The 12,397-nt window shown below is 32.7% G+C and overlaps 1 protein-coding gene across 1 annotated transcript; it reads left to right on the top strand.

Annotated features, from left to right (window-relative positions):
* Positions 1 to 933: 933 nt before the first annotated feature.
* LOC127709744 (39S ribosomal protein L27, mitochondrial-like) lies at positions 934 to 6,855 on the top strand (the record flags this gene model as incomplete). The annotated part of the gene is made up of 3 exons (XM_052215418.1): positions 934 to 952; positions 1,722 to 1,942; positions 6,634 to 6,855. Coding segments are annotated over 3 exons (435 nt in total), but the record flags the coding sequence as incomplete, so codon positions are not given.
* Positions 6,856 to 12,397: the final 5,542 nt, after the last annotated feature.

Genomic DNA, 12,397 nt, shown 5'->3' on the forward strand with positions numbered 1-12,397 from the left:
CTAATTTATGTACAAAATAATGAACGAAAAAACAAATATGAAACACAGCAACAAACGACAACCACTGAATTACAGGTTCCTGACTTGGGACAGGCATATACAGAATGTGGTGGTGTTAAACTTGTTTGAAGGCGCCAACCCTCCCCCTAACCTGGGACAGTGGTCATGGTGGTGTAACGGTACAACATAAGAACAAACAATAAAAATCAGTTGAAAAAGGCTTAAGTCATCAGATGGATACAAATAGAAATACATCCAACAAAAACACAAAGTGGACATGGACGGGTCCTTGTACATCCCAACAACAAAAAGACACTTAGCACAGATCTGAGAGTACTTGCAGTTACTGACAGCTAGTTCAAAGCCAATAAAAACTAATAAAAAAAATCATGTATCCTAAGACTAAATTATCAATCAGTACACATCCAATGGATTTAGTGTAAAGACGTCATAAACAATCAGAGAAAAACATGACTTTGTGCAATGCCAAGGTTTTAAGTAATTTGTGGTAATGAAATCCCTGACTTTTTGAAATTGATTTACATCTTTTTTATTAATATTGTATTTATATTGTGTCATAGATCAAATTTATTCGTTCAGTTTATGTTTACTTGTTTTTGTTTGTATGTATTTTTGATCGAGTTAAGCCATTTCAATTGATATTTTATAGTGTGTCTTTTTATGTTGTAATGTTATACTACTGTTTCAGGTTAGGGTGAAGGTTGGCGCCTGTTAAAATGTTTAAACGCGCTGCATTTGTATGCACCTCTCCAAAGTCAGGAGCCTGTTGTTCAGTGGTTATTGTTTGTTGATGTGGTTCATAAGTGTTTCTCAATTCTCGTTTTTTTTATAGATTAGACCGTTGGTTTTCCTGTTTGAATTGTTTCACTCTAGTCATTTTGGGGCCCTTTATAGCTTGCTGTTCAGTGTGAGCCAAGGCTCCGTGTTGAAAGTACTTTACCTATAATTGTTTACTTTTTACACATTGTGACTTGGATGGAGAGTCGTCTCATTGGCACTCATACCACATCTTCTTATTTATATTTCAAAGTTCTAACAAAATGCTGCAAAAACAACCTTTTCTGGTTAATTTTTGGAGACATAGATCTTAGTTCCAAACCTTTATTTATTGGTCCCATATCCTTACAAGGATAATTGATAATCTTCATTAGAAAAATTTTTATTTGGTAATTTCTTCTGTTTCTAAAGATGAAAACATAAAACAGGAAACAGGAACATTATTTGATTAAATATGAAATTGCAATTAAATTATTTAAACAAAGTTTTTATGCAAATTAAAGGACCCGTTATTGTCAACTCACATTTAGCTCATTTTACTCTCTGAAAAAAATCTGATCTTTCTAATGAACAGCAATAAATGCAATTGTCTGCAATAGCTCTATGTCAAGGGTTTTTTTCACACCGTATCTAAATATAATTTTAAATTATTCAACTACTTGACCAATCTTGCCACCAACGATTTCGATCACTTTATGCTCTAAGAGTAGGATTACATTTATGAATTAGGTATGTGTTAATGTGAATTCATTTTATGTGCATCTGACAATGTTTCATTTGACCTTTGCGGCAGCCTGAGATTTCGAGTTCTATGTCCTTTGAAATAAATCAAATTCATGTTTTGCAACAGGCAAGACATTTTAGTTTGTCAACTCTTGTGTACCATTCTAGATATGTACTGAAATATTTCTTTGTATTTTCAGGACATTTGCTGAAGAATTTCAGTTCACCACAGTATATACCTGCATGTACAGTGGTTAGAGCCAGTGGTATAAAGAGACCAGGAAAGGGACCAGTAGTAAATAAACCAGATTTTATAAGACCTGCTCATGGTAGAAAGGTGAAAAGATTAGATGGGCAGTTTGTACATAGAGGAGATGTGTTAGTTACACAAAATGGATTAAATTACTATCCTGGTGAAAATGTAGGTAGAAACATTATAATTAACCTTGGTATTAAGTATTAGTTTTCTTACAGATTCCTTTTTATGATTTCCTTAAAATCCAATTTCCCAACCCAAAGTTTTTACCGTTCTTCAATGTTTAAAGTGTCAATACTAATAAATGAATAAGAATTTAAAGCAGTGCTCTGACAGACAACCAGGTGGAATAAATTTGTCATCTTGATGCCTCAGAACTGTCTGTGGCTAATATAAACCTTTCATGTTGAATATAAGATTCATCATAGAGTAAATGAAGGTATTTTGGTGTTTTTACCTTGGAGCAGTGGTTGAATTTAGGTGTTAAAATTTAGCTTTTTGTGTCAAAACTACATATACATAATTTGCATTTTGCTGACATTTTATGAGCATGCTTGCATTTTCTCAAAAAAGAATTAATGGAGGTTAACATTTTGATGAATTACAATATTTTTACATTTGCCTTTCTATCTCCTTGCTGAAAGAAGTTTGGGAGAGGATATAACATTTCAACTGTTCATTTGTCAGTCATGATCAAAAGTTGCAGAAAGCGAGATATAGGGATTGCTTTTCCGGTGACAACAATGTCATTGGCATCAACAATTGTTAAGTTTTCTGCTCAAGTTAGTTTGATAGGAACTACTTGTGAGAGATCATTGATATTTGATATAAAGTTGCATTACTATCAGTACATATCAGTTTGATGACTATTTCAAAGCCCTACATGTAACTCCAAGGTCATAATCCAGCGACTTTGAATTAATTAGCAATTTTCAATGTTGAGTTTTCTGCTTAAGTTAGTTTGATAGGAACTACTTGTTAGAGATCATTGACATTTAATATAAAGTTGCATTACTATCAGTACATGTCAGTTTGATGACTATTTTGAGGTCTTGCCCCCTAGGTATTGCACAGTGACTGAATTAATTAGCAATTTTCAATATTAAGTTTTCTGCTTAAGTTAGTTTGATAAGAACTACATGTGATAGATCAATGATATTTTCTATAAAGTTGCATTACTATCAGTTCATATCAGTTTGACTACTATTTTGAGGCCCTGTCCTCTAGGTCATGGTCCTGTAAATTTGAATTGATTAGCAATTTTCAATGTTAAGTTTTCTGCTTAAGTTAGTTTGATAGAAACTACTTACAATAGACAATGATATTTTCTATAAAGTCACATTACGGTACTGTACGTCTCAGTTTGTTGACCATTTCGAGACCCTGCCCACTAGTTCATGGTCTAGCGACTTTAAATTTTTAGCAATGTTGCTGCCCATCAGATTGTCGTTTTCTGAATTTTATGCCAACGGGCGAGACATATCTCTGTGTCAACAGTTTATTATGTTTAGTTCCAGATCTATAAATCACACATGAAAGATCTTTTGTCAGTTGATGCATCATCTGTAGTAGCAAATGTTCACACTAAAATGATATTGAAGGTGACCATGACCTAAATTTTACGCATAAATGACTTTATCAAGTTTTGCATTAAGGTTCAGATCTAAGCAACTACAAATTATAAAGGGATTTTCTTTTCTAATCATGTTTACTTTTGAATGTAAATGCTACAATTAGGTGACCTTGACCTTCATTTTAAGATGTTAATAGCTTTGTTTTAGTTTTGTGTTTAGGTTCAGATCTAAGCAACTACAAATTGTAAAAGAATGATCATTTGTCAGTTGATGCATCATATTTATTGATGAAATCTACATTCAAATGACGACCACAACCTTCATTAATAATTTTGATAAACAAAATATAGGACAAGGGATTTGCTGTGCTTTACAACTGTTCTATATCTTTATTTAGTGTATTTTGTTTTTGGTGTTTAATTTTGGTACCTCAGTGTATACACTATATAAATCAAATATGACCAGGTCATTTAATGCCTGTACAACATATCTCTTGTTCCAACATCATGGAAACAAATATTCCTTGGAATATTTTCAAATTAAGATCATGTAAGAGGGTACGATGTATATATTTTATGAATGAATAAAAATTAAGGTGCATCATTGAGATACCAATCCAACAACACTAAAAAGAAAAGACAATTGCCAAGTGTCTATATTATGTTAAATCAAGCTCTACCAGACACTTTCAACAAGTATTTTAAAAATGATCAGTACTTTTTATAGGACCGCAAAAATTAAAAATTTTTTGGTCGTATATTGGTATGACGTTGGCGTCGTCGTCGTCGTCGTCTGGCGTCGTCCGGCGTCGTCCGAAGACACATTGGTTTTTGCACTCTAACTTTAGTTTAAGTGAATGGATCTCCATGAAATTTTACCATAAGGTTCAATACCACGAAAGGAAGGTTGGGATTGATTTTGGGGGTTATGGTACCAACAGTTAAGGAATTAGGGGCCAAAAAGGGGCCAAACATAAGCATTTTTGTAACTTTCAGACAATAACTTGTGTGTAAGTGTATGGATCTCTCTGGCATTGTACCACAAGGTTCCATATCACAAAGGGAAGGCTGTAATTGATTTTGGGGGTAATTGCCTCAAAATTTTAGGAATTAGGGGCCAAAAAAGGGGCAAAAAACAAGCATTTTTCTAGTTTCATGACAATAGCTTGTGTGTAAGTGTTTGGATATTTCTGAAATTGTACTACAAGGTTTCATATCACAAAGGGAAAGCTGGAATTGAGTTCGGGGGTAATTGCCTGAAACGTTTAGGAATTGGGGGCCAAAAAGGGGCCAAAAATAAGCATTTTTCTAGTTTCAAGACAATAACTTGTGTTCAAGTGTATGGATCTCTCTGAAATTGTACTGCAAGGTACCATACCACAAAGGGAAGGCTGGGATTGAGTTTGGGGTTGATGAATCATAAGGGGGTTCAAAAAATTTGGGGGGGGGGGGGGGGGGGTTTTTCTTTTTTTTTCTTTTTTTCCTTTTTTTTTTCTTTTAAAATTTTCCATTTTAAGTTGGTTATTTATGATTTATATTTAAAAACAAATAATAATGATATGGTAGGAGATACACACCAAACAGGATGTGTAAATTTTTATATAATAAGTATTGTGCAATAGCAAGAAATTTTCAATTGCACATGCAGTATTGCACAATAGCAAGAAATCTTCAATTGCACAGTATTGCGCAATAGCAAGAAATCTTCAATTGCACAGTATTGCGCAATAGCAAGAAATATCCAATAGCACAATATTGCGCAATAGCAAGAAATTGTCAATTGTACAGTATTGCGCAATAGCAAGAAATATTCAATTGCACAGTATTGTGCTAAAGAAGATACTTCTTATAAATTGCTTATTTCTTGATCAATTTCAATGGGGTTTTATTCTTGAATTCTTGGGGTTCTTTAATATGCTGAATATAACCGTGTATTAAGTTTTTGGATTTTGGGCCCCATTTTTAAATTGGTCCACATTGAGGTCCAAAGGGTCCAAAATTTAACTTTGTTTGATTTCATCAAAAATTGAATTATTGGGGTTCTTTGATATGCCGAATCTAACCGTGTATTTAGATTCTTAATTTTTGGTTCCGTTTTCAAATTGGTCTACATTAAGGTCCAACGGGTCCAAAATTAAACTTAGTTTGATATTAACAAAAATTGAATTTTTAGTGTTCTTTGATATGCTGAATCTAAACATGTATTTAGATTTTTGATTATGGGCCCAGTTTTCAAGTTGGTCCAAATCGGGGTCCAAAATTAAACTTTGTTTGATTTCAACAAAAATTGAATATATGGGGTTCTTTGATATGCTGAATCTAACCATGTATTTAGATTTTTGGACCCCGTTATCAACTTTGTCCACATTGAGGTCAAAAGGGTCCAAAATTTAACTTTGTTTGATTTCATCAAAAATTGAATTATTGGGGTTCTTTGATATGCCGAATCTAACCGTGTATTTAGATTCTTAATTTTTGGTTCCGTTTTCAAATTGGTCTACATTAAGGTCCAAAGGGTCCAAAATTAAACTTAGTTTGATTTTAACAAAAATTGAATTTTTAGTGTTCTTTGATATGCTGAATCTAAACATGTATTTAGATTTTTGATTATGGGCCCAGTTTTCAAGTTGGTCCAAATCAGGGTCCAAAATTAAAATTTGTTTGATTTCAACAAAAATTGAATATATGAGGGTTCTTTGATATGCTGAATCTAACCATGTATTTAGATTTTTGGGCCCCGTTATCAACTTTGTCCACATTGAGGTCAAAAGGGTCCAAAATTAAACTTTGTTTGATTTCATCAAAAATTGATTTCTTGGGGTTCTTTGATATGCTGAATCTAACCATGTATTTAGATTTTGGATATTGGACCATAATAGGTGAATGTCCAATTGAAAATTTTTAAGTTCTTAGACCACATTCATTCTGTGTCAGAAACCTATGCTGTGTCAAATATTTAATCACAATCCAAATTCAGAGCTGTATCAAGCTTGAATGTTGTGTCCATACTTGCCCCAACTGTTCAGGGTTCGACCTCTGCGGTCGTATCAAGCTGCGCCCTGCGGAGCATTTTATTTTTTATCAGCTCAGTAAATATAAAATAGAAGATGTGGTATGATTGCCAATGAGACAACTAGTACTCTTCACAAGAGACCAAATGACACAGAAATTCAGTAAGTCAGTGCTTTGATACTGTACATGTCAGAGATGTTAAAAAATACTTCAAGCAAAGTTTACTATTGATGAATTTGTTTATTCTGTTTAGGTTTATTTTAATTGTCAGGTTGAGATTGAGAGAACCAACAGACTAGTAGCAATGTGTGATGGAACAGTGATGATAACTACAGAGACACTCAATCCCTATCAAGACAGTCCACTTTATGCACCTGTTTCTCAAGGAACGGAAATCAAGAGAAAATTTTTCCATGTTTATCCTATTCCTTTACATGGAAAGTTTAGATTAGTGAATGAAGTTTAGAATTTTAATACACTGTTTATTGACATTTGTTTGGGTTTTTTTTTTAAATGTCCAACACAAATTGTACTCAGCAACTTGTTATGAATCACTGTTTTTGGCCAAACTATGTATAGATCTGTCTAAATTCCTTTTAATTGATAAATTTAATAACGCTTACCTTTTCCTTGATGATGTTTTTGCTTTAAATAATCAAGAATTCATTAATTGTACTGTGGAAATTTACCCAAAGGTTAATAAATTTAAAATCAACAGCAATAATTGTCGTTTTTGAGCTATTCTCATCACTTGGCATCTATCTTTATCAGCCTTCGTCATCCCTCGACTTTTACTAATAAATCTTCTTCTGTGAAACTGCAGGGCAAAATTTAACCAAACTTGTCCACAATCATCATTGGGGTACTGTAATTCCCGAGTGCCGCCCTGTGCCCTTTTTCTGATACCCTGTGTCCTTTTTAAGACGCCCTGCCCTTTTTCGCAAGTCCATGCCTTTGTTGCCGTAATATTTTGATGAAAATACAATTGTTCTACCTGTCTTCATATTTATGACAAGTTTATGACCCTCAGCTAATTAACATTTACAGCTCAGGTGTAATAAGTTGTGATTACAGATAATCCGCTTATCGACATCAGATGGGTCATTAATCCGTTAATTAAACTTCATAATTGACCATTTGTAATAATTTTTCTCATTAAATTTGGTCAGTCAGCATTTCAATTTCAATATTTCTCAAAAGATGACAATTTGCGTTTGATGTATCGGTAGATCATCTGTTGTTTTATATGTCAAAGATTTTTTTTTAAATTGATCTTTTAAACTAGTTTTAATCCAGAAGAAAGTAAAAACAATGCTTGACTGTACCTTTCATTGAATATCTATATCCAAATTAAATTAATTAAAGCTGTAATCCATGATCACAAATTGACTGCTTTGTTTACATTTGTTAAAAGCCATGTGCTTTTTTGGCGGGAAAATTCGGAAAACCCCTTTAACAAGAAACAGTTACATTTCATTGTTATTTATAGACAGTAAGATTTTCATTTTGATTAACTGCTAAGATTATTTCATTAAAAATGAATACTTTCTAGTGGTGAAACTGATAATACTTTAATACTCTACATCTAGGGGTGTGTAAAATGGAAAAGGGGGGATTTTTTATATATAATATTACAAATATAAGTTTAACAGTCTGAAAAGACATGGTTAAATGGATTTTAATTCTGAAAAACTCAATGTGGTTTATTATAATTTATTTATTATTTCTATCATAATCAGAAACACTGGGCTACATGTATTAGGCATTTCAAACATATATTATTGCCTTTATAAGAACATTCAAGACTATTAATAAGTATGTACCTGTAGTAAAAATACCCTGGTAGGGCCTTGTTGGCCCCTGGAGAAAATGTAAGGTATAATTCGGAACAGTTCCTGACTGTATTGCAGATCTAGTGTAGTATTTGAACTGACATGCACAATTCATTTCACTAATGAAATAAAAATAATTCTACAAAATGCCGCTGTGCTCTGCATTGCAACTTAACCTTAGACCTACCATGCATCAAAAATGTTCTAGGGAAGACTGAGCTAGTAATATACGTCCTTGCATGGTCCCTTTAATACTGTTACCCAAAATAAGGTTGATTTTCATTTAGCGTAAAAGTGACTAAACCCCCTCAAAACTCCTAGCTGAAACCCCTGCAGTTAGGTAACGACCATTTGATATTCTGGGGGGGGGGGGGGGGGGGGCCAGGAGGATTTTGAAAATAAATAACTCAGCCTTGATAACAAAAATGAATGGTTTGTTCTGTGGTAGTTTCAAAATAAATAACCTGACCTACAATGTATTGAAAATAAATAACTCTGCAGGTCTTTTAAGCCATTTTATAAATGCTATTCAAAAGTATGAAATGGCACCAGATTCCTACAAAATTCGTCTTTTTTCATATTTTTTTCAGGAAAAACTTTCCAAATCTTTTATAATGCAATGTATAAATATTAATGTACTTGAAATGTCTGAAACTGGGTTTCATTTAACTAGAGGTATATTAACTCAGGAACATTTACCTCACTTTCATAAGTCATAGGGCTGTAACTAAATGGAGGCAAATGCCTGAGGTAGGAAATTTCAAAAACAAAAGCTTGTCTTCATATCAAATTGTTTTTACTTCGAATGCCTTCCAAGAAGCAAGTTCTGTTCACCCTCTGGCATACAGCCCTAGTTTTTCGTGATCCATGTTTCACATTTAATTTTAGTTTTCAGTGTTATTTGTCATAATGTTTGCCGTTTTGTGTTTTATCAGTTCCAGGGTTTGTCTTTTGTTCATTGATTGCCCTTCTTTATTCTCTTAGTGTTGCATTCCATTTGTAATTTAGTAATTTTTTTAAACTTGAGTTTAACTTTATTTAAGGACTTTTTATCTAATTTTACAAACTACATGAATTTTCAAATTGTATCTCAGTTAGGAACTACATCAAGTTGTAATTGAAATGTGTTATAAAAACTTACCTGACATAGTTATATCAATGATAATCACACCCTCTTAACTTAATTTGAGAACAAAAACACATAATTGACAGGTATATAAAAAAGATTTTCTGCAAGCCAAAACACTAAAAAAAAAACAAAAATAAGCAGCCACATACTTAAGTTTCTGAATTACACTTGTTGCTTTATCCTACATATTGGTCTTTTGATGTTGTCCCTAAAAACTAAAAGTCTTACACTGAATCTATATATTTTGCTTTGAGACCGACATATTGTCTTCTTGTGGCCTTCAGCGGCTCCCAAACCCTTCGCCAAATTTTTTTGCCTCGCTCCGCTCGGCAAATATGTTTGACAATACTTTAAAAAGAGGCTTAGTTACAGCCCCTTTTAATACCTTGTACGTATGCAATACCTGCAGTTTGGAATTCAGAAGATTCACTTCCACAGGATGATGATTAATTCTGATTAAATGGTACATAATGATTTGACTATACACTTATTATCTATTTAGGAATAAAAAAAAATTTTAAAATGGTGTGTTTTCAAATATTATAAATATAATTGTGAAAATAAATAATCAGTCCCTTGTTTTAATGAAAATGAAAAACCATGCTTCATCAGTGCAGAAAATAGATAATCTCTTCTTCTAGTTCACAAAAATAAATAACTGATCCAAAACAAATCCTCCTGGCCCCCACCAGAATATCAAATGGTCGTCCCCTTAACATAAGACAATGTTTGACATGCCCTTTTTGAAATATCAATCATCGTGCTAAAGTGCCCTTATCATGATTGGTTCCCTGCCCTTTTAAAATCCTAGCTGGAACACTGATATAGTTTTAAAAATTTGTTCAATGACACCGCCTGCCAACCAACATGGCTGACATGGCTAAAAATAAAACATAGGGATAAAATGCAAGCTTTGTCTATTATTTTGGAAAACCGCTATAGATAAACTCTGACAGGGGCAGAAATGTTCAGAATAGTGAGATCTACCTAATGTCCAATTACTTCAAAACTGTCAGAGGTCTTCTTATAGGATTTATTGCCCTTAATTGACAAATTTTACCAATTTTTTTTCATTTTTGCCTTTTATCTTGAAAACAATAATAGAGAAAAACTTTACATAGCAAAAATGATCATCAAGAAGATTGATAAAAAGGTTGAAATAGTTGGTCAACTTCTTATTGAAGTTATTGCCCTTTAATGAAGATTTTTACCAATTTTTTTCAACTTACAGAATGTCCCAAAAAAAACTTTTTAGATTAAAAAGATCTTAGTTTCATGCCTATCTGTTGGTCTCATGTCCTACAACGATAAATGTTGAACTTTTTATAAAAGAATGTATATTTGGTACTTCAGTTTCTAAAGATAAAATGTAAAAATTGAAACATGTAACAGGGAACATTATTTGGTAAAGATATTGATTGCAATTTAAAAGAAATTGTTGACCCACTCTCATTGAATCATATTTAGATCATTTTATCTAATGAAAAAGTGCCTTTCCTTCTGAAGACCTGTAGAAAATGCAATAGTGCTATATTAATGTTCTTTTTTGTCCACACCATACGGAAATATAATCTAAAGTTATTCAAAACTACTCTTCCAATCTTTCCATGAGTGATTTCCATCACTTTGATTAATGTTGTATTTGAACCATGAATTTTAGAGACAGATTGATTGACCGTGAATGTACATTGTGTGCATAACAATAGTTTGGTTTTAATTTAAATTTATTGATAAAAAATAAATATTTGTACCATTATAAATTTACGGGCTCTGTAAACAACATCACCGTAAAAATAGGATGTGCTATCCGGTTTGTAATAAGTTTTCTACAGCTACAGCCAAACTTCCAAACCAAATCTTTTTATCTATGAAAGAATTTAGTAAAGGTTTTATTTATTTGTGGTAATGAAATCCTTGACTTAATAATTTACCAGTAATACACCATGAGCATCGTCCAAAAGGGAAAACATACATTAGGGAATGAAAAATTCTCACTTTTGTCGTAAATTTTTGTGCAGAGTTTCCCATGTTAAATAAAGATATCTAATTTAGGAAAAGACCAGATATTGCTGTTTATATTTGATTTATTTCAAGTAATTAAGTTCCTTTGGGTAAATGTTGGCAGCATATTTAGTAAATTCTTGGTTATTTAACAAAAAAATATCATAAAGATGACAGTCAATTGATCAATTGATTGGAATTCAGACAGGTCTTTACTGAGTTTGGCCATAAACTGTGATTCATTGGTGTCCATAGAAATACCTACAATCTACCACTGAAGACAAATCAATTATATTGCATGCACTTCTATTAGCATACCTCCTTTCCACCAAGATTATTTGGGCATTTACACTCAGTCATGGTTTTGAAAGTTTGGCATGGTTTACATGCTTAAATAATTGTTTAATATTTCAATTTCAGCATTTGCATTATACTATCAAAACTACATACAGGCAAGACATATCTTTGTGTTAACAATTTATTTTTTGTTTTCTTAAGAGGCAGTATTCAACCCACAGCTATGGCTACCTTCAATAGCTTCCTGTAGTAGAGAGCACATTTTGAACCTGCTTTCCAAATTTTGAGCGGTCTTCTATTTCTTGTTCAAGTTAGTGATCATCTGTTGGTTATTTTTTATTGTGCTGGATAGGACAAATAAAGGCGGGGGGGGGGGGGGGGTTAAACACATTTATACTGCCTGTACAAAGTCCGGCTATGGGAACCATGTATTTAAGTATGTCTTTGTTTGTACACCTACTTTCAGAGTTTGATGTTGGTGGTTGGTATGGTCTAATGTTCTGTCCAAATGTTTATTAATTCCAGTTTTCCTTTTTTTTACGTATTATTCAAAGGTACCTTTAGATATCCATGCAAACTTAATCCAAGCATTTACTTTATTACCTTCCAAAATACCCATCTCTCTTTCCATAGCTTTATTACATGAACAGTGAAAAATGTGATTTATATGTTTAGAAAACTTTTGTGTTCAATCAACACCCAACAGGTACAATGTATGTAAATCATTTCAAAGGAAATCAGTCCAGTATCACACAGCAAATTAGTAGAGTCATAAA

The sequence above is a fragment of the Mytilus californianus genome, unplaced genomic scaffold (genome assembly GCF_021869535.1).
Source record: "Mytilus californianus isolate M0D057914Y unplaced genomic scaffold, xbMytCali1.0.p SCAF_7, whole genome shotgun sequence".
In the NCBI taxonomy this organism is placed as follows: Eukaryota; Metazoa; Mollusca; class Bivalvia; order Mytilida; family Mytilidae; genus Mytilus; species Mytilus californianus.